We start from the raw sequence: 22,815 nt of genomic DNA on the forward strand, positions 1-22,815 counted from the left end.
GGGGGCAGGTTTCCGGCAGGGGTGGTGGAGGGAGGGCAGCGTCCCTGGCTGCGGTGGTGGGTGTGCCGGGCTGTGGGCACCCCCTGTCGGTTGCTGGGGCAGCTGATCCAGCTCAGCACCGGCCCTGAGTGCCACCGCCGCTTGCTGGCAGCAGTGTGTGTCCTCCAGCAGGTACCTCCCCTGTCTGGGAGGGACGGTGGGACAGCTGAGATCTGAACACAGCCTCTTAAGAGTCCCAAAAGACTCAGTTTCCCCCATGTGTGGGAGGGCCAGGGCTACAGCAAAGGCTTGAGGGAGCCCACACCTGGTCAGGTAGGAGCTCAGCCCCATGACCCTGTGCTGGCAAATCCTCCCCAGCCCCACCTCCAGGCCAGCCAGGATTCCCAGAATAGCCCTGGGTCAGAGCAGCGGTCTTCGTGCATCACAGGTAGCACCCCTGGCTTGTCCAGGACTTGGGTGCAGGAACCTGGGGCGGGGGCTGCCCTGCTGAGCCGGGACACTTGTCTTCTGACTAGGGGTGGACAGGGGTCTCTAGAGGAGACATGGAGAGTGCAGAGTCGCAACCTGTGCTGTCCACCCTCCCACCACCCAGTGCCCCTGACCTCCAGGTTAGGGAGGGCAGCTGGGACACCCTCTCCATGCCCCCCACTGGCCTCCCTGCCACTGGTGTCCAAACCCAGGTTCTCAAGCCCCTCACCCAGCCTGGCCTCTGCATCCCCAGGGCATCCCCACCACTGCTCCTTTATGGGGACATTTGGATGGGAATGTCTGGTCACACCATGTGACACTGACCTTAGCTGACCCCAAATCCACTCCTGGATGCCCTGCCCCTGTCCTAGCTGAGTCCCAAGGTGTTCCCTACCCCCCACATGCCCATGGGGGCAGGCACTGGGCCGGTGTTTACTGAGGGGAGGGGACTTACTGGCCCTCCAGTCCCTTCTCCAGTCTGTGGGGCATAGCAGCCTCCATCACAGGAGGGAAAAGAAGGCCCAGCGACCGGTGGCCGGGTGAAAGAGGGCAGCCTGGGTTGGACAGCAGTGGGAGTATGTCTGTCCGGCCAGGCACCTGGCCCTGCACAGCACTCATGTGAGACAATGTCTAGGCTCCAGAGGGCAGCTCAGCAGGGGAGCCCGGTGGCGACATGACCCACACAGGAGTTCTCCAAGGGCTGACCGCATGGCCCACTGCACAGATCACTGCTGGGGACCCCTGGCTGGGGCCTGGATGTGCCACATCCCAGCAGAGGGCCCCCAGGCATGCAGCCTCTGAGGCCACAGGAAGTGGCGGAATCTTGCTGCATGAGTGGGGCTGGGATCTGGGGAAGCTGAGACCCTCTGGAGGGGTCCAGGCAGGGCAGGTGCTGCAGTGAAGTTCAGCACTCAGGTGCACAGACAGAAGAAGTGACTCCAGCCAGTGGGGGGTGCTCTGGGCAAAAGCTGGGGTGATCCTTGACCTGCAGGGCTATTGGCCCCACAGGGTCGTGGGGTGTCCCTTATCCTGTGCTGAGGTGCAAGATCCAAGAAGAGACAGGACACTGAAGGACTGGAAAAGAGCATCTGGACTTGAGGGCCACGCCACTTATGAGTGGAGGCAGGCGAGGCCCTGAATGTCCAGAAGCGTCTGTCTGTATTAGGTACAAGCAGGGGGAAGGGTGGTGAGGTCATCTATAGGCTTAGTGATAGAGCATACATAATCATGTGACTCACAGGTAAGGGGCCACCCAATTAGGTCACCTGGGCAGAGGTGGGTCGTGAGTAGTAGTAGAGGGTCGTGTACAGAAAAGGGGTCCGCGCCCATTAGGCCACCAAGGCAAGGAGGTGGACTGTGTGCAGCAGATGTCGTGCACAACACTTCTTATCTGGGGGCTGGAGACCTCAAAGGGTTTCTAATAGAAGGATACTGTAAGCCAATGCACTAGGAGCTGACAGACGTGTGCTCTTCTCTTAAGATATTTATGGGAGGATGATTTGAGCTAGCACAGAAGCGAGAAAAGACTGACAGGGTGTACAGCCACCGTGACTGGCCACACCAGAGGGATTCTTCTCCCTCAGTTACTTCCAGGATCTCAGGCCTGAGGCCTACTTTCCACAGGAACTGGATGCAAGGTACTACAGCTCCTTTATCAGGAGGAGAGGCTCTTGCTCCAAGCCTGCCATACAGCATATGCCCTTTCAGGCAGGGACGTCACTGCCTGGGTCTTTGGTTCTCGTCCTGGTCTGGCTTTTCCCATGTACTGCTTCTGTTCTGTGACTGCTCTGGGCATTCCTCCTACTATAAACTACTATATGGCTATATAGAAGGATTCTATAAATCAGCACTAAATGTGTCAGTACAGCTCCAACTATAATACCTATGTAATTATATAGAAATATTATACAGAACTAAGTATGCTAGATGTAAGTACTAAGTATGATTACAGAAGCTAGATACATGTAAGCAGTAAGTTATACTTCAGGCACTAATTCTATAAACTAATATATGATTATACATAAAGGATTACATAAAGGAAATAGCTGAGTAATAACACTATAAACTAAGATATTCTTCAGGCACCAATTGTGCCTGGGGTTTGCACAGCTCTCCTTCCTCGGTGTTCGTGTTGGGGGTTTCCCACATCAACCACCTTGGGCCTGGTCAGCTACAGGAAGGATGGGTTGCATCCTGCACCCTGGAGCACTGGCGAGGCTCTGGGCGGCTACCAGGCCTCCAGGACCTTGATTTCAGGGGCAGGGACTGTGGCCATGACCATGAGTTGTCTGAGAGGGAGGCTGGGGTCCAGCATGGCAGGGCCAGCACCTTGGCCATCTGGGGAAGGGGCAGCCCATCCAGGTCTTGCTGTTCCCATGGGACTCAGGAAAGGGCTGAAGGTCTCCTATGTGACCCGGAGCCCCTGTGAGCTGCAGCCCCAGGAGAGCCAGCAGGTGCCTGTGCCCCACGGTCAGGTGACACCACCCGCACTCTGACAGGGCCTGGCTCAGCTGTCCGGGCTGCGCCTTGGCCTCCTGCCCCCCAGCAGTGTGGCACTGGCACCTACTTGTTCGTAAGGAGATTCCTGACCTCAGACTGTGGTTCCAGGGATTGGGTGCAGCTGGAGAGAGATGTGGAGCACCCCCCGCTGCCCTGCCTACACTGTGGGAGGCTGAGACAATGTGGGGGAAGGGGAGGGGCTGCCCAGTCCTGGAGGGCAGTGGCTGTGGACATCAGCCTCCTGGCTGTAGGGACCCTCATCAGACAAGTGAAGGAGGGATCCACCCTGACCCCGAGAGCAGCATGTGTGTCCCCCAGGTCTGCCAAGATTCCCCCACTTGAGCCAGGCCCAGCCCTTTGGCTGCCTCAAGGGCTGATCTCTGGGGCCGTGGACTTCCCAGCGTAGCACAGGCACTCCACAGTGGCTGGTCCAGCCCCAGGGACACTCGACCAGTAGGGGGCCATCACCTCTTTGGTCTGTGATCTGCTGGAGGTGATCTTTGCTGGGGTGGGGGGGAACCCAGGCTTGACCAAAAAGTCCTGCTGGGAGAAGGGGGAGATAAAGGTGTGTGGGTCATCCTGGGGGGTAGTAGGCTGCAGGCTGCCCTGAAATGGCTGTGGCTTGGCTGAGCTGAGGGGACATTCCAGAGACCACTGCCTGGGCCGCTGGTGCTCCCTGGAAAGGGTCTCCAGGGGCTCTGGGCGCCCAGCTGTTCTATCCACCCCGCCCTCCCCTCCCACCTCTGTGGCTCTTGCAGTTCATCCCACCTGAAGCTAGGGGAGCTCTTGAGCTCACAGGGAGAGGGGGCAGGTGGGAGTGCCAGCTCTGACCCTTCCTGGACTCCAAGGCCAGCTCCTGACCACACCCAGGACACACGTGCTTAGTTCTGTCCACTGGGCAGAGTCCTGTCCTGATGTGCCCTGGGTCCTGGGAGCCTGGGCCTCGGTGGCTGGTGGGCAGAGGGACATCCCAAGTTGCTTGCCATTGGAATCAGAGTTCTGATCAGGAGAGGTGGACCCCCAGGGGGGAGGAGGCCAGGCCAGTGATGGAGCGAGGCCAGGGAGGGCATTCAGGAGGCCAGCTGTGTGTGGTAGAGGGAACTTCGAGGCTGGAAGGCAGTGGTGGGCACAGGCCTCGGCTTGGTGCAGAAGCCTGACTCAGGGCTGCGTGGTCTCCCCATCTCCCCCACCCAGTCTTCTGTTCAGTGCACGCCATGCCCAGCCCGCCGAGGGAGGTTGGGAGAGCCTGAGTCCAGTCTTCGACCCCCTGCGGCCCCTGAAAGCTGGGCACCCCCTGGTGTGGAGGTTGCAGAGCTGCTGTGGGACGGAGAAGTGCACGTCGGTCCTCCAGCCCTGCAGGCACAAGGCAGCTCTTCAACATGGCCTCCTGCTTCCCCGAGGTATGGGGGATGGGAAGTGCGGGGTGTGTGAACTGAGGTCCTGCAGGCATAAGGCAGCTCTTCAACATGGCCTCCTGCTTCCCCTGCTTCCCCGAGGTATGGGGGATGGGAAGTGGGTGTGTGTGTGTGAACTGAGGTCCTACAGGCATAAGGCAGCTCTTCAACATGGCCTCCTGCTTCCCCTGCTTCCCCTGCTTCTGAGGTATGGGGGATGGGAAGTGGAGGTGTGTGAACTGAGATCCTGCAGTGGAGGAGATGGGTAGGGGCTGGGCACAGCAGTGACACCCACCTGGATGCAGATGCCTGGGGCACAGGCCTCCTCCCTGGGAAGATCCAGGAAGGCAATGGCAGGGACAGCTTCACGGTCAGCCTGGGTGGGGGAGGGCAAGTCACAGGCAATGGGAGGAAGGGCAGACCAGGAACCACACTCAGCACCCACAAAGCAGGTCCCCCACTCCTCCCTGCCAGGTAGGATAGACCCCAGGTGGGCTCAGGGCCTAGGTGGGGCAGAGGCCCCCCAGGGGAGTGATGGGGTCCTGACACCCACCCCCACCTCCCCAGGATAGAGCCCCACCCGTCCGGCTCACTGAGGCTGGAGGAAGTGGGCTGGCCTGGAGTGCAGGTTGGCAGGCTGGGAGCTGTGACCTCCTCCTGTGACACAGGTGCACCTGGAAGTGGGCCAGGCTGGACGAGAAGAAGGTGGCCCGGAGGTGGCCCTGCCTGGGTGAAGGCTGGATGGTCATCTTCCAGGCTGCGGGGGGTGAAGGGTGAGACCCCATCTGGCTCATCACCCACTGCCTCCCTTCCTTCCCCGGTGGGCCCGGCACCCACCCACTGTACCTCCCCCTCCCACTGTGCCCCACACTGGCCCCAAACCCTGTCGTCCTGCCTCCCCATCCAACACAGAGTGAAGTGAAGGGTGTTCCATGCCACGTCCACACTGCACAGGCCCCATGGAGAACTTACTTGGGAAGGGACGCTGTTTGAAAGGGCACCGCACCCAGGATCCCCAGCTGGTGGAGAACTGCAAAGCGGGGTGAGGAGTGTGGGTGGGTGGAGAGTGTGCAGGGCAGAGACAGGCTGGGCCAACTTCAGGGTGCTCTGGGCCCAGTTCTCCTTCTTGGGCCCTTAGCTTACCCACTGTCAGACCAGGAGGGGGTTCTGAGCGACTGCCTAGAGGCTGGGCGAGGGCCCCTGCCCCACTCCCTGCCCTCATGCCCCGGGCCCATCCCCAAGCAGGGCAGTGGCAGGCCACAGCAACCCCTCACCTTCAGGCAGAGCTGGGGCTGGGTGTCCACCAGCAGGTACTGCACCTGAGGAGGGCTCAGGTCAGGCTGTGACATCCATGCCCACACCCACCCCTGCCCTGTGGGCACTCACTCTGCGATGCGCCAGCTGGCTGGAATGCTGCAGCTTATGGCAGCTGTCCCCGGGCCGCGGGCACCAGCACAGGCTCACTTGGCCACTCACAGGGCAGGCAGGCTCCCAGCTCAGTGTCTGGCTCCCAGGGTGGTAGTAGACTGTGTCCCACAGCATCTCCAGGGCCTGAGTGTCTGCAGGAACCCTCCCCCAAACACAGGTCAGTTGGGCCCTACCCTGGCTGCCAGTGGGCCCATGGGGTCTAGCACCCACTACAGTGATCATGGGCCAGGGTCCAGAGCAGTCCTCCTATGGTCTGTGAGCTCTGACCCAAGTCTCTGCACATGTGCACGTGGATGTGTATGTGTGTGCCTGTGCATGGATTTGCCTGCCTATGCAGTGTATGGGTGTGTATGTGCATGAGTGCATGTGTGTGTACATGGGTGCATGTCCATGGGAATGGGCGTGCATGTGCACCTGTATGGGTGTGCATGTGTGTGTGTGTATATACAGCCTCACTGAGCAGAACTGAGAGCAGGGCAGCCCTCAGACAGCCCCTCTTGACAAACTTGGTTTTCCCAGGTGAGCTGGTCCACATGTGCACACAGGTACATTGCACACGCGTGCATACACACACTTGTGCACATCCACACCCGCGCTCAGGTTCCCTTAGTGACAGGCCCTTCCAAGCAGGCTCAGGGGTTTAGGCCGGGCCTGCCCCTTGTCTCATCCCCCCACGTCATGCCTCATGGTGGTGTCAGACTGGCCGCAGTCATTCCCACCCTTCCGCCCCTTGGCATCGCACGACACTTGCCGTTTTCAAAGGGGCAGATCTGGGTCCGCACGGCGTCAGGGGTCGCAGACCAGCCCTGCGGGAGGGACTGGGGTCAGGACAGCCCGCTCATCTCTTTGTTTCTCCACCCACCCCGAAGTCCAGGCCACACCTCCACCGACCTCCAGGCACAGGCATGGCAGCTCCTGGCTGTAGGGCAAGGAGACCGCCCGGGAGACGCTACTCGAGTTCACCTGTAGCGCAGAAGGACTGCTGAGGGGCTGCACGGGCGGGCGGGTGGGGCGGTCTGGGGAGGCCTGGGCCAAGCGGGGCGGGGCGCGGGGAGGTGGGCGGGGCCTGAGCCAAACGGGGCGGGGCGCGGGGAGGTGGGCGGGGCGGGGCGCGACCTGGGTTCAGCGGGGCCAGGGCCTAGTCACGGGCGGAGGGCGCTCACTAGCACGGGGGCGCCCACGTCCTTGCAGGTGAACAGCTTGAGGCAGAGCCGCACAAAGTAGTAACGGCTTCCTGAGGCCCGGGGCACCTGTACCAGAATCGCCTTGCGCCTCCGGTCCACCCAGTAGCTGAGCTTCCCGGCTGCAGGAGGGCGGCAAGTCGGGGTTGTGCTCGGACCAGCGGTCACCGACACTAGGCTCTGTCTGTCCCGAGAGCCCCGACGTGACGGCTCCTGCTTGGTTCAGGCGTTTGGGAGTCGCCCACCTGAGGACCCTTTAGGATTTCCCAAGTGGGCAGAAGACCCCAGGGAGAGGAAGCCTGTCGCAGCGTCCGGGCGTCTTCCCAGGGGCGTCGAAAGGGGGAATTCACCGAGGCAGTCGGGCACGCTCCTCCCCAAGTCCTCCTCTCCGCAGCCTGCAAAACCCAGAGGCAATGGCGGGGTGCGGGCTGCTCTGCTCTCACTGCACGGCCCCCCACCCCCGCCCGCCCCATGCCTCTGCAATACGACCTCGGACCTCTAATTAAGCCAAAGGCCTTGCAGGGATCTGCCCAGCATGAGGTCCAGGCCCCTGCCCTGGGCAAGTCCCACCCCAGGCCAGGCCATGGAGGGTGAACGGCAGCTGTGCCCAGGGAAGCCCTGGGGATTCTATCTTCCATGAGGTGCCTCTGGTCCAGCTGGACCCTGCAGAAATGAGGGATGGTTCTCAGGGTGACATAGAGGTTCTGGGCCACGCTCACCTCAAAGCCGCCAAAATGCATCTGGAGCTGAGCAGGTGCAGGTGTGAGCTGAGCAGGTGCAGGTGTGAGCTGAGCAGGTGCAGGTGTGAGCTGCGTGGACCCATTGGCACTGCCCACCCAACCAAGCCAGTTCCACTTGCATGGCTCAAGCCCAGGGCAAGGGATAGCACCCAGGAGGAGGGGAACCCAGTCTTTGGGACTTGAGTGGCAGAGCCTGGGGATGGGCTGCCACGTCAGAGCCCGGCACTGGCCTCACCTCCTGCCCCACCTGCTGCTGGTGGGAGGCCCTGGCCACCCACACGCTCTGACACCGTGTCTCCTGGGTGTCCAGGCTTGTGGTGCAGGCCTCCAGGCCCTGCAGGTGCTCTGGGTGGAGGAGGGGCCCACGGGGTGTGTCAGAGCAGGCCACCCCTGGGTCTGGATGGGGCATGGGACCCCATTCCTCCACCTCTCCGTGAAGTTTGGTGAGCAACACCCTGTCCCCCACCAGGCTGCCCAAGGTTTGATGGGAATAAAAGGCACCTGGGCCCACTGCTTGACCTCCAGGTGTCACTCCCACCCTCGAGGCCGCCTCTCACCATGCAGGGTGATGGAGGCGCATACACGCAGGAACAGTGAGCAGCTGTTAGGGGTGATGCACTGCATGGCAGTGGAGGGGGTCAGGGCCTCCAGGACTGACATGGACATGGACACGGGGCGTGGCTAGCAGAAGCTGTTAAAAATGTTCCCTGGGGAGGGAGAAGGAGCATGAGGCCTTGAGTTCCTGGTGCTTGGAAAGGCTTTGTGGGTGGTTCTGTGAATGGGGAGAGCCCGGAGGCTGCAAAGTCTTTTGCTAGGGGGTCTTTACTATCTCACCCCAAGCCAACTGGGGAGCAAGCCCCCTGGCATGTGGGGAGCCCACCTGAGACACATTCTGAAATGTCAGTGGTACCCCGGGGTGGGCCTGGGTCAGGGGAGCAGACTGTACACCAGTCTGCATCAGAGCCGTGAAAGCTGCGGCCCCACCTGGCCAGCAAGGGGGCATGGGGCCTACCCTGCCTTGCTGGCAAGCTCTGCTCAGAGACAAACAGCAGAAACGGCCAGCACAGCTTTGCTGGGACATCTGGGCATGACTCCAAGGTTGCTGCAGCCCAGGCCTCCATCCCAGGGAGGTAGCTGCATCGTCACAGGCAGGACTTGCCCCCAGGGCCTTTGGCTTTGAGACCAAATGCCATTGCTGGCAGTCTAACCGACCTGGGCAAGGTGGAGCTGGGGTATCATTTTGGGCACTGGGGGCTGAGCAATTTTGCTGCCTTTACTCAGCCAGGTTTACAGGTAGGACTCAGAGCAGAACTTCACGTGAGCCACGAGGCTGGCAAACCTGCCATTCCACAGGAGGACTGCCACCTCCTTTACAGAAGGCATGGCCACGGAGGCATGGGACCCACATGCTGTGGGTGAGACAGTGCAGCTGCTGCTCATCGGAGCCCACACTGAACGCAGCATGCTGCTGAGGCAGGAGAGTAAGGAATGAGGTAACCAGGGACTAAGGGAGAAGCAAAAGCATAGCAGGTGCAGCCAGTCCCAGCCTCTCTCCTATAATAATGAGACACTCCACTTCAGCCTCTGATGGGTTGCAGGCCAGTTCTCCACAGGGTGTAACCCACTGGAGGGTTCTAACCGAAAGCAACGGTTTCAAGACAGTGAATGTGAGGAAGTGAAACACGGTGAGTCCTGGGAGACGGGGAACATCCAGGGAGCTCTGTGAACGCCCCACTATCTTGAGGGTGCTCCCAGGCAGTGGTGGGGGTGGCGTCCCATGTGGAGTTTGGCACACTCCCTGAGCTGAGGAGCTGGATGGAGCGCCCTGGCAGCAGGGGCTTCCTGACCAAGTATGAGAGGGGAGAGGATAATGCAGAGAGAGAACTATGGGGAATATTCACTTTGCGGGTACTCGAAGTATTCATGAACACATGCGTGTGAGGGAACAACCAGAAGCGGAGAAAGAACCACCCAGAAAAATTTGAGGGAATGGGCCAGGTGTGGTGACTCAGGCCTATAATCTCAGCATTTTGGGAGGCTGAGGCAGGAAGACCAACCGAGATCAGGAGTTCAAGACCAGCCTGGCCAACACGGTGAAATCTCGTCTCTACTAAAAATACGAAAATTAGCTGGTGTGGTGGTGGGTGCTTATAATCCCAGCTACTCAGGAGGCTGAGGCAGGAGAATCACTTGAACCCAGGAGGTGGAGGTTGCAGTAAGCAGAGATCACTTCATTGCACTCTAGCCTGGGCAACAGAGCGAGACTCCAAAAAAAAAAAAAAAAAAAAAAAAGGCCAGGTGAGGCGGCTCATGCCTGTAATCCCAGCACTTTGGGAGGCTGAGGCAGGCAGATCACGAGGTCAAGAGATCAAGACCAGCCTGGCCAACATGGTGAAGCCCCATCTCTACTAAAAATACAAAAATTAGCTGGGAGTGGTGGCATGTACCTGCAGTCCCAGCTACTCGGGAGGCTGAGGCAGGAGAATCGCTTGAACCCAGGAGGCAGAGGCTGCAGTGAGCTGAGATCATGCCACTGTACTCCAGCCTGGTGACAGGGTGTGACTCCGTCTCAAAAACCTTTTAAAGAATTTGAAGGAGTGTATCTTGGACTCACACAGGCTTGGGACTAGCCCCTGTTTGCAGCCAGACTGAGAACCTCATGACTTAAAGGGCACTGGGTACAGCACATAGGAGAGTCTGTCTCAGTAGAAGGGGAGAATTAATCTTAGACTGAGCATTGCTCTGGTCCTTTCTAACAAACTGAAAAAGCAAGACCAGTAAGATTAGGTTGTCTCCAAGAAACAACTGTATGCCAGGAAAAGGCTCACGAATATTTGTGGGAGTAAAGAAAATGTTTTTTCTCTCAGCACACAACAGGGTAAAATTCACAATGTCTGACATCCAGTAAAAAATTACAAGCCATACAAAGAATCAGGGAAAAAACAACCCTAATGTGGAGAAAAATCAATTAAAACTAACACAAGTTTGTTTTTTTTTTTTTGAGATAGGGTCTCACTTTTGTCACTCAGGCTAGAGTATGCAATCTTGCCTCACTGCAACCTCTGCCTCCTGAGCTCAAGTCATTCTCCCTCCACAGGTGTGCACCACCACACCCAGCTAATATTAGAATTTTTTGTAGAGACCAAGATTTCACCATGTTGCCCAGCCTGTTCTTGAATGCCTGAGCTCAAGGGATCTGCCCACCTCGACCTCCCAAAGTGCTGGGATTACAGGTGTGAGCTATTGCATTTGGCCAAAGGCATCTACCCACCTCCCAGAATGCTGAGATTACAGGTGTGAGCTATTGCATCTGGCCAAAGGCATCTACCCACCTCGACCTCCCAAAATGCTGGGATTACAGGTGTGAGCTATTGCATCTGGCCAAAACTAACACAATATTGATACACAGAATTCGTAGACAAGAGGCTGGGCATGGTGGCTCATGCTTGTAATCCCAGTAGTTTAGGAGGCCAAAGCAGGCATATCACTTGAGATCAGGAGTTTGAGACCAGCCTGGCAAACATGGTGAAACCCCATATCTACCGAAAATATAAAAATTAGCTGGGCATGGTGGTGCATGCCTGTAATCCCAGCTACTCAGGAGGCTGAGGCAGGATAATTGCTTGAACCCAGGAGGCAGAGGTTGCAGTGAGCCGAAATCATGCCACTGTATCCCAGCCTGAGTGACAGAAGGAGACACTGACTCAAAAAAAAAAAAAGTAGACAAGAACATTAATACAATTATTACTGTATTCCATACATTCAGAAGTTAATTATAGACATAGGATACATATTTTAAAAAAAACCCAAATCCAACTTCTAGAACCAAAAACTACAATGTCTGACTGAAAAATACATCAGAGAGTATTAACAGAAAATTAGACACTGTAGAGATGGGGGAAGGGAGAGAGGGAGAGATGCTGGGGTACACAGCAATAGAAACTATCCGAAAAGAAGCAGAGAAATGATGGTGATGATGACGACAATGATGAACAAAGCATCAGTGGCCTGTGGAACAACCAAAGGTGACCTCATATATGTATAATTGGAGTCCCTAAAGGAAAGGAAGAAATTTTAAAGACTCAGCTTTGTGCAGTGGCAGTATCGTAGCCAGTGAGGTTTATCCAAGGTGCAATTATTGCTAATTGAAAACTTTTCCCAATACCCCGCAGTGACGACTTGAAATATAGTCAGCATTGGCAATTTTTGACAGTCTCTATGGAGACTGAATTAAAAAAAAATTTAAACTCAAAAAAATGATAGAAATTTTCCAAACTTGATGAAACTACGGAAGTCACAGATCCAAGAAAATCAATGAGTGCTAAATATAAGAAACACGAAGAAAATGACACCAAGGCATACTATAATCAATTTGCTTAAAAACCAATGATAAAGAGAAAATTCTATACCATGTAAAAAACCCCTTTCCAAATTAAGGGTAAAGGTTTCTTTTGCAGACAAAAGCTGGAAGAAGTTTCACCAGAAGACCCACATATCAAAGGGTGCTAAAGAAAGTCCTTATGGCAGGAAGGAAAATAGTAACAGATGAAAAGGGCACCGGAGGAATAGAGATATCATAAATAGTAACTGTGGTAATTTTGTGAGATGTTTTCGCTGGGCTCAATGGCTTACATCTGTAATTCCAGCACTTCAGGAGGCCGAGGTGGGCGGATCACGAGGTTGGGAGTTCGAGACCAGCCTGGCCAACAAGGTGAAACCCAGTCTCTACTAAAAATACAAAAAGTAGCTGGGCATGGTGGCAGGAGCCTGTAATTCCAGCTACTGGGGAGGCTGAGGCAGGAGAATCGCTTGAACCTGGAGGCAGAGGTTGCTGTGAGCCAAGATCACACCACTGCACTCCAGCCTGGGTGACAGAGCGAGACTATGTCTCAAAACAAAACAAAAACATGGAGTCACTCCTTCGGCCACATATATGCGACTCCATAAGAAAGGTGATACTGTAGACATGAAGGGAACTGTTTGTAAAGGAAGCCCACAGGTGTTCCCACGGCAAAGCCGGAAGAGTTGACAGTGTTCCCCAGCGTGCTGCTGGCACTGTTGAAAATGAACAAGTTAAGGGCAAGATTCCTGCCAAGAGAATCAATGTGCATATAGAGCATGTTAGGGACTCTAAGAGCCGAGACTGCTTCCTGAAACACGTGAAGGAAAATGACGAGAAAAGGAAGCCAGAGAGAAAGGTTCCAGTTCAGCCGAAGCGCCCGCCCCAGCCTGCTCCGCCTGGAGAAGCCCACTGCGTGAGAACCAGTGGGAAGGCGCCTGAGCAGCTGGAACCTACTCCTTATGAATTCACGGCATAGTAGGTGCTAAAAAAATAAGACCTCTGGACTACAAAAAAAGAAAAAGACAACATATAAAAACCTCTTAGATGCTTCTAAAGCAGGATTTTGGGGGAAATTCGCAGCACTCAACTCAACCTAGAAAAGAAGAAAGATCTCAAATCAGTGACCTTAGTTTCCACCTGAAGGAACTAGAGAACGAAGCAATGAAACCGAAAGTAAAAAGAAAAATAAAATCAGAGTGGAAACCTAGGCCGTGGAAAGCAGAAGAGCAGTAAAGAAAATAATGAAACCAAATACTTAAGGAAGAAGGAATGCCGGTTCTACTGATGCTTCCAGAAAGCTGAAGATGAAGGGATCCTTCAGAACTCACTCTCAGGCACCAAAACCCGACAGAGACATTATAAGAAGAGGCAACTGCAGGGCAATAAACACTAAACAAAACGTTAGGAGGTGGCTCCACAGGCAGAGGGAAAGATGATGACTGCAGCAGTTTGTCCCACACATGCAAGGCTGGCTTAACATGAGAAAATCAACCACTGTAATCCACCATGTCCACAGTTTTTTTTTTTTTTTTGAGACAGAGTTTTCACTTTGTCACCCAGGCTGGAGTGCAATGGTGGGATGTTGGTGTACTGAGAACCCTCTGCCTACCGGGTTCAAGAGATTCTCTTGCCTCAGCCTCTGAGTAGCTGGGATTAGAGGTTCGAGCTACCACACCCGGCTAATTTTGTACTTTTAGTAGAGATGGGGTTCCACCATGTTGGCCAGGCTGGTCTGGAACACCTGACCTCAGGTGATCTGCCCACCTCGGCCTCCCAAAGTGCTGGGATTATAGGCATGAGCCACCAGGCCCAGCTGACAAAAAAAATTTTTTTTTTTTTTGAGATGGAGTTTCGCTGTTGTTACCCATTCTGGAGTGCAAGGGCGTGATCTTGGCTCACCACAACCTCCGCCTTCTGGGTTCAAGCAATTCTCCTGCCTCAGCCTCCCGAGTAGCTGGGACTACAGGTGAGCACCACCATGCCCAGCTAATTTTTGTATTTTTAATAGAGATGTGGTTTCACCTTGCTGACCAGGATGGTCTCGATCGCTTGACCTCGTGATCCACCCGCCTCGGCCTCCCAAAGTGCTGGGATTATAGGTGTGAGCCACCGCGCCCGACTGACAAAATTTTTAAAAACCACTTATCATCTCAATAGTCACAGAAACATTTTTGACAAAATTTGTCATCCATTTCTGATTAAAAAAAGAAATCTCAGCAAACAGGGAATGAATTTTCCTCAAATTGTTAAAGATGATCAATGTGTGATATAGGTGAAAAACCTATATCTAACATCACATTTCACAGTGAAAGAATAGATTATTTCCCCCAGATCAAAAACAAAAGAATCCCTGCTCTTCTCAATTCCACTCAATACTGCAGTGGGGCACCCTCCTCCACGAAATGAGGCAGGAAAAGAAATAGACTTGCGCTTGGAAAGGAAGAAGTGAAGTGTGTTCCTTTCCCGATGACATGATTGCCTCTGTAGAAAACGTTAGTGTCTCCAAAAAAGGCACTAAAACTAATAAGTTTAGCAAAATTGCAGGATACTAGATCAATATATAAAAAATCTGGGCCGGGCGCGGTGGCTCATGCCTGTAATCCTAGCGCTTTGGGAGGCTGAGGCAGGCGGATCACAAGGTCAAAAGATCAAGACCATCCTGGCCAACTTGGTGAAACCCTGTCTCCAATGAAAATACAAAAAAAAATTAGCTGGGCGTGGTGGCTCACACCTGTAGTCCCAGCTAGTTGGGAGGCTGAGGCAGGAGAATCGCTTGAACCTGGTGGGCGGAGGTTTCAGTGAGCTGAGATTGTGCCACTGCACTCCAGCCTGGCGACAGAGCAAGACTCTGCTTCAAAAAAAAATTCACTGTATTTCTTTTTTGTTGGTTGGTTGGTTTTGGTTTTGGTGTTTTTTTTTTTTTTAGATGGATTCTCGCTGTTGCCCAGGCTGGAGTGCAGTGCTGCAATCTCAGCTCACTGCAACCTCTGCTTCCTGGGTTCAAGCGATTCTCTTGTCTCAGCCTCCAGAGTAGCTGGGATTACAGCACCTGCCACCATGCCCAGCTAATTTTTTTTATTTTTAGTAGAGATGGGGTTTCCCCATGTTGGCCAGCCTGGTCTTGAACTCCTGACCTCTAGTGATCCACCCACCTCAGCATCCCAAACCCTGTATTTCTATATACTAGCAAAGAATAACTACAGATTGAAAATTTAAAAATAAATGAAGCCTGATGGTTTGGGGATAAGAAGCTGGGTCATGCTGGGTATCGGGAAGTGGGGAGCTGTGGCTCCAAGGCTGGTGTTTCCTTCCCTTAGAGAATCGTACCCAGGGCTTGGTGTGCAGCAATCTTTAGAGAAATGTCTGTGCCTTAGAATTCAGTGTCTGTGTTGTCATCCATATGTGTGAGTCCAAAAAGACGAAAACCTCCCCTTTAATCCCAGCACTGAGAGGCTGAGGCGGATGGATCACCAGAGGTCAGAGGTTCAAGACCAGCCTGGCCAACATGGGGAAACCCTGTCTGTACTAAAAATACAAAAATTAGCGGGGTGTGGTGGCGCACACCTGTAGTTCTAGATACTCAGGAGGCTGAGGTAGGAAAATCACTTGAACCTGGGAGGTGGAGGTTGCAGTGAGCAGAGATCAAACCACTGTACTCCAGCCTGGGTGACAGAACAAGACTCCTTCTCAAAAAAAAAAAAAAAAAAAAGACAAGCTCCTTTATGCAAGAAATGAGAAACCTGTATCTTTTGACCCTTTCTAGAGAAAAGGCAAAGGTCTGTCCAGCTAACCAACAAAGGAATCAAAACCAGAAAGTAAAAAAAAAAAAAAAAATTGGTGAAGCCACGTAGGAGAAGGACTCACGGTTAGCACAAAAAATGAGAACATATACAGAGTTAGTGAAAGGGGTGCAGAAGGAGCAGCTGCTCATTGTAAAATAAAGTGTATAAAATAAGAACGGGCTCTTCTTCCAACTATGCTGACAAAATGAAGAGAAGGGTGTGTAGAGGGAAGGGCGGGTGAAGCAGAAACACCCAAATGATGTGTGGTACTGAACAGGCTTCATGGTTACTGCATGGAAATAACCGTGAAACTAAAATTGATCATTAACACTTAGAAATAAATATGTTTTGCCTTACCCCAAATAAGGCACACAGATAACACCCACGGAGCCTTCCTGAAAGAGTGCCTAACTGATGTGCTCACTTCAGGAGGGAGAAGGGGCTCAACAGGAACAAATGGGTTACAGAAGCAGCCACAAGTGCAGGGACTGGGAAAACGTGGTGGGGAATTGGGAATTCAAACTGGTGTTGACAGAGGAGGAGGCTGAGGACCACTCTGTGTTTAAAAACACCCTGGGGCTGGGCAGGGGGGCTCACACCTGTGATCCCAGCACTTTGGGAGGCCGAGGGTGGGTGGATCACCTGAGGTCAGAAGTTTGAGAGCAGCCTGGCAAACATGGTGAACCCCGTCTCTACTAAAAATACAAAGATTAGCCAGGTGTGGAGGCAGGCGCCTGTAATCCCAGCTATTTGGGAGGCTGAGGCAGAAAAATCGCTTGAACCCAGGAGGCGGAGGTTGCAGTGAGCCAAAATCGTGGCACTGCACTCCAGCCTGGGCAACTAGAATGAGATTCCATGTCAAAAAAGAAAAGTAGAAAACATAATTTTCATAGCTGCAGAAATGTTTCATACAATTCAACACCTATTCATGATAAAATAATGCTTAGCAAACTAGGAAAAGAAAGACACCTCTTTGTGTAGATCAGGGCCATCTAGTGCAATAAATGAACACTGAACAGTAAACCTTTGGAACCATTACCATTAGTATCAGGACTCAGACAGGAATTCCCTCATTCAGCATTGCCCTGGAGAGCTGAGTCAAGTCCACAAAATCCACCCCCTCTGCCCAACATACAGGTTTACAAGATGCCATTAGCTGCAGAATACGTGATCATCTATATAAAAAAACTTGAGACTAGATAGGAAATCTATTAGAAATACTAAAGAGTTTTTTTTTGTTTTTTTTTTTAATTTTTTTTGAGGCAGAATCTCACTCCATTGCCCAGGCTGGAGTGCAGTGGCACAATCTCAGCTCGCTGCAACCTCTGCCTCCCAGATTCAAGTGATTCTCTTGCCTCAGCCTCCCAAGTAACTGGGATTACAGGCAAGTGCCACCATGCCTGGCTATTTTTTTTTTTTTTTTTTTTTTTTTGTATTCTTAGGAGATGGGGTTTCACCATGTTGCCCAGGCTGGTCTCAAACTTCTGACCTCAGGTGATCCGCCTGCCTCAACCTCCCAAAGTGCTGGGATAACAGGTGTGAGCCATCATGCCCGGCCATGCTTTGTATGTATTGTTGTTTGTTAATATGAAGCGCTTTGTAAACTTACGTGTCATCCTTGCACAGGGCCAGGCTGATCTAATCGCCCGTCTTAAGCTTAGAGATCCTTGAGGCGAAGAAACATTTAATTAAAGTTTAGCCATCTCTTTATTTTTCTGTTAAATTCAAGTAAAAATACATAAAATACTTTAAATGATATAAGGTAATTTCTATAAAATAATTTTTATCTGTTTATTCTGCAAACATCTGTATATTTGCATACACAAAAGTCTAGAACAGGCTGGGCGGGGTGGCTCACACCCATAATCCCACACTTTGGGAGGCTGATGCAGGGGGAACACTTGAGCCCAGGAGTTTGAGAACAGCCTGGGTTTGGATGCCAACCAGGCATAGGGAGACCTCATCTCTCTTCTTATAAAATGCAAAAATTACAAGAAAAAACTCCAAATCTCTAGAGCAATGTTTGTCGAGGTGAATGCTGTTTCTGCCCACATGGAGGCTTTCCAGTGAGTGTTATCGTTCTTCCTTATACTGTCGGCATCACTCAGCGTCCTTTATAAATACATACGCTGTTTACAAAGACAACCAAGGTATTTGTGCAAAGCCCAGGAGGGATCACTTTACAGAGGGAAAAGCTGTGCTAGATGACAGGGGGGTTTCCACTTGCTGCTGGTGGGATGGCAGCTGGGCCGGGGTTTGGAACACAGCGAGGTATTGTGAGTTAAATGGAGGCGTGGGACTCTATCTGCAGCTGACCCACTTCTGGGCAGGAGCCAGGGTTAGGGTTAGGGTGTGTCCAGGACTCCATACCCATCGGTGAGCGATGGCGGCTCGCCCTGCTCAGAAGGGGAACCCTGACTTCTGGGGACAGTGCAGGACAGACCTGCCTCCCACGGTGGACAAAGCGGCCCTGGGGGCCTGGGTGGACCTGGGTCTACTGAGAGGGGCACGGGGGAGTCAGGCCCTGAGCGTGCCCGGGCTGAGATGTACTCACGGTTCCTGTGGCTCCTGCAGGCGAAGCCCTGGAAACAGAACAGTGAGAGGGTGAGTGGCTGCAGGCACCCCCTCCCCAGTCTGTCCTGCTCCTGCCCTGGCCCTCACTCCCAGGGTCCTGGGCTGCCCTCAGTGTCAGGGGTCTGCCCAGGGCTGCCACGCGCGGTCACTCAGTAAACATTGTGGTCTGAATCCCTGCGGACCTTCAGGCCCGGCTCCCCCACCCACTTGCGCATTTGTTAAGTGGACACTGGCGGGGCACCCACCATGTGGCAGGCTTGCTTAGGTGCTGGGATTTGTGAACAGAGGAAAACAGTGAACCCTCCCTTCCTCTAGAGGAGCCCACATTCCAAGAAGGGGGAGACAGAACGATCTGAAACCCGGGAAATCAGCAACTTACACTTTATGTAACTAACGAGAGAGGCGGGAAAATAACAGAGGGCTCCAGAGGAGCTAGAGGGGTCTGGGGAGCCTGAGGAGTGCAGGCTAGAAACCTAAGAGGTGCTTGGGGGACTCGTAGAGGTCAATTTCATGGGTCTGGAGGGAACTGAGGCTGAGCTGGTGGTGGGAGGACTGTGCCCTGGACGGTCCTGGGGAAAGCTGTGGTCCCAATATATTATCACCCTCAGAGGTGCATGAGGAGGACTTGTGGCTCCCGTGGGTTAGAAGGGTCTGTGGGACAGGCTGCTCCCCAGTGGCCTGTGAGGCAGGAGGCGCCTGGCACCCCTGCAACAATGGCATGGGAGCTGAGGTTGGAGAGCACAGGGTGGCACTGGCACCCTAAGAGCAGGGCAGGACCCCGGAGTCCAGACCACTGTGCTGGGGTGCTGGACTGTGCAGCCCCTGGTCAACACAGCGCTCCATTCTTGAAAAGAGCTGATCCTCTATGGACTGGATGAGCCCAGACTGTTGGGGTGGGGGTGGGAGTGGGAGTGGGAGTCGGGGGAGCTCAAGGTGGAGAGCTGGACTTCTGATCCTGGCCCGGGTGGGAACATGGAAAAGCAAAAGACGGGCCCACTTCTGTTCCTTGAATTGTGAAGCTGTTATGGCCAGTGTCTACATCTCCCGCCTCTTTCTAAATACTTTTTATTTTGGAATGTGTTTAAATGGTGACCAGAGTTTACCCAGTTTCCCCAAATCTCAACAGCTTCTGGGGCATTTGCAAAACCTGGGAGCCACACATGGGTGGCAGTTAGTGACCCTCAGCCTGCATGTGGAATTGTGGGATCCTGGTGAAATCTGTTTTCTGTTCCAGGGTCCAGCCCAGGACCCTACCCTAAGATGGCCTCGGAGTCTTCATTCTCCCCACTGTCTCCACCCATTTGCAGACCACCCCATAACTCCCCAGAGAGAGACCACCATGCGGGACCCTCCTCCGTCTGCAATGGCCACAAAACTGGTTGCCTGAGGGTGGAGGGCCGGCTGGATGGGGGCGGCTGGATGGAAGCCCAGCTTCGGCCCCTGGTGAGGAGCAGGGCCTCAAACGAGGGGCTGGCGGAGGTGACTGCAGGCGGCCAAGGGCTCTGCCAGGCTAAAGGGGCTGGGCTCACCTGGGCAGCCTCTGGGAATTGATCCGAGCAGGCTCAGGAGCAGGGTGTGGCAGGGATGGGAGATGGGCAGGGTGGGGTGGGGATGGGAGGTGGGCAGGTGGGAGCAGGGTGTGGGGGTGGGAGGTGGGCAAGTGGGGGCAGGGTGTGGCAGGGATGGAAGGTGGGCAGGTGGGGGCAGTGCAGAACAGCTTGGGCACAGGAGGAGCCGGGGAGGCCGTGTGGGAGGCCCAGTGAGGCCCATGTATGGAACTATAGGGGGGCAGTGGCAGGTCCCCACCCCTCCCACCAGGTGCCCTGAAGCCTCTCTGGGCATCAGCTGTGACCTGGACTCCCATCTCCAAATCAGGGAGAGAAAGAACCCCTTCTGGGGGCTTAGAGGCCAGGGTGGTCTGGAGATGGGAAGGGGGTCAGCTCTTTCTCCTGACTTCCTGGACTCTGAGCCCAGAGCCGGTGCTGAAGCCCACCCAGGGCTGGCCCCATGGCCCCGTGTGTCTGGGGCTGCAGGAGAGGCCACTGTCAGGGGTGAAGGACGTCCACGAGGTTCTGCCCATCCCCCGAGGGGCACAGGAAGCCGGACCTGTGTTCGCTGTGGGGTTGGGGGAAGCTGGGGCTGAACCTGGGCTCTGGGCACACTGTGGGGGATGGGGGGGAGCTAGGGCTGAGCCTGGGTCCTGGGCACACTGTGGGGGATGTGGGGGGAGTTGGGGCTGAGCCTGGGCCCTGGGCACGCTGTGGGGGATGTGGGGGAGCTGGAGCTGAGCCTGGGCCCTGGGCACACTGTGGGGTATGTTGGGGGGAGCTGGGGCTGAGCCTGGGTCCTGGGCGCCTCCCAGCTATGGGGTTTTCCGTTGTGCTTCTCGGGGCTTCCCAGCTGCTAAGCGTCGAGGTGTCTGTAGGGAACTCCCAAGGCGGCTTATCTTGGCACCCATGTGGGCCCCGTCCCCCCCAGAGGTCTCCAGCATCAGGCCCAGCCTCCCGCCCCCACCCGAGCAGGTTCCCCCAGGCCAGCTTTAGCCCCGGCCTCCTCTCCCAGGCTTCCCACCTCAGACAGGGGGGTCCCATGACCCCTCACATTCACCGCCTGGCCTAAGGCTGCCCCAGGCAGCGCCCCTACACCCACCTCCAGATTCCCACTCCTCTTACCCCTCCACACCTCCTGGTCAGCCCTCCCCACCCTATCTTCCATGAGACCCTCCCTCAGCCCTGTGAACCCCTCCTTTCCCCTCCCCTGCAGCTTTTCCCCTCCTTCCTCAGCCTCTTCCGCCTGCCTCAGCCCCTGCCCCTGCCCCTGTCCCTCTCCTTGCAGTAGGGAGGGCTCAGTCCTGGCCTCACCTGTTCCCCAGGGTCACCCTGCCCATAGCAGTGTGGGACAGCCCTATCGCCCCCCTGGCACTGGGAGGCACACCCCGAAGCCACCTCCGCAAGGTTCTCCAGCTCACTTTTCAAGGCTGCCTCCCTCAGGTCTCCCAACTCAGGAGCCATTTCCTCCATCCACCGACAGGCAAAAGTCGCCTCTGAGTCTCAACTCTCACTTCTCCTCCCTTCCCCCAGCCAGGAACCCCAGTCCTGTCCCTCCCTGTTTTCCATCTCCCCTGCAGGAGGGAATCCAGCTAACACCTCTCCCACCTGAATCACCTGTCGCCTGCTCCCACCCACTCCTGTGCATCCCAGCCTCCTTTCTTCCTTGGTCCACGAATGCACCCACACCCACCGCTCCCTCCCCTCCCTGAGCCCGCTGCTGGACCCATCTCAGGCCCTGTGGAGCTGCTGGGTGTCCTGAAAGTGTCCCCTGAGGTGACCAGGCCACCACCCTAAAGGCACATCTTGCTGTCTGCTGTCCCTATACCAGGAACGGTGCACCCAGCAGGTCCTCAGGGAGTTCCCCCTTCCCAGGACCCCCTCCGGGCTTTCCACGCCAGTGTCCCCACTGTGCCTCAGCCAGCCTTGGGCACTGGTGCTCCTTCCTGGGACGGCTGGCACACTTCTTCCTGCAGGTGATGAAACACCCTCTCTTGTCAGGCTGAGTCAGCCGGCCCTGCAGCGGGGGCACACCCCACCCCCCCAGGCACCTTCCCCAAGTGTCTCCTTGGCAGGTGTTTACACAAGCCTGTGTGTCGCCACTGGCTCCTGATGGCTCAGAGCAGTTTGGGGGGTGGGGTGGGGAGCCCGGGATGGGCTTGCACGCTGCGCTAGATTCTAACAGCCTCCTTGGAGGTCACAGGTTGGTCGGAGGTGGGCTCACCCTGCCTTGAGCTTCCAGCAAACACTTCCCAGAGCAGTTCGGCAGGGTCAGGCCAGGTCTCCCAGCCTCCTTTCACCAGCTCCAACAGGCGCCCCCAGGCTCCTGCAACCCCTCACCTGTCCCTGTCCATGTGCTGAGAGCATCAGGCCACACCCACCTGAGGAGAAACCAGGGCCTAGGAGGAGGCAGGAGCTTACCTGAGAACAAGAGAGGCCACATTCCGAAATCCTGGGGATGGCCAGGCTCTGGAAGGTGCCCCAGGTCAGGCCGAGGAACGCAAGTACTTGCCCAGCCAGCATGTGGCTGTGCAGTGACAGCTCCCACTGGAGACTGTGGACGTGAGTGGGGCAAGTTTGCAGGGTGCCCTGTGGCAGCTGCTCCAGCCCCAAAGACAGAGGAGAGAAGGCCGCTTCTCACAGCAGGAGCAAGCGGACACGCCCCTCCTGGCAAGACAGGGCTCCCTTTGCAGACAGCAGCCCGGAGACTTTCCACGGCCTGGGGCCATGAGACTGTGGCCACACACTTGTGGAATTTCTAGGTTTCCAAAGGAAGCATCCAGAAACCTTGAGGTCTTTGGAGTCCCAAAACACCCTAATGGGGTTCCCCATGGGGCGTGCCACTGGAGCAGAGATGGCT

At 55.2% G+C, this 22,815-nt stretch overlaps 2 protein-coding genes and 1 non-coding gene across 3 annotated transcripts in view; 2 read left to right on the forward strand and 1 right to left on the reverse strand.

Annotated features, from left to right (window-relative positions):
• Positions 1–22,815, forward strand: part of LOC118146826 (uncharacterized) — a 184,554-nt gene that overhangs the window by 19,903 nt on the left and 141,836 nt on the right. The window lies entirely within an intron of this gene.
• IL17REL (interleukin 17 receptor E like) lies at positions 1,608–22,572 on the reverse strand. The gene is given in 15 exon segments (XM_035292422.3): positions 1,608–4,320; positions 4,657–4,737; positions 4,955–5,118; positions 5,334–5,391; positions 5,636–5,680; positions 5,748–5,920; positions 6,541–6,595; positions 6,681–6,752; positions 6,953–7,092; positions 7,321–7,364; positions 7,601–7,716; positions 7,946–8,055; positions 8,268–8,417; positions 18,389–18,416; positions 22,377–22,572. Coding segments are annotated over 15 exon segments (1,533 nt in total). The 5' UTR covers positions 22,479–22,572; the 3' UTR covers positions 1,608–4,125.
• Positions 11,795–11,935, forward strand: LOC118147931 (U4 spliceosomal RNA). Its single transcript, XR_004734639.1, has one exon. It is a non-coding gene; the product is annotated as a U4 spliceosomal RNA (small nuclear RNA).

Source organism: Callithrix jacchus, chromosome 1 (assembly GCF_049354715.1).
Source record: "Callithrix jacchus isolate 240 chromosome 1, calJac240_pri, whole genome shotgun sequence".
NCBI classification, from domain to species: domain Eukaryota; kingdom Metazoa; phylum Chordata; class Mammalia; order Primates; family Cebidae; genus Callithrix; species Callithrix jacchus.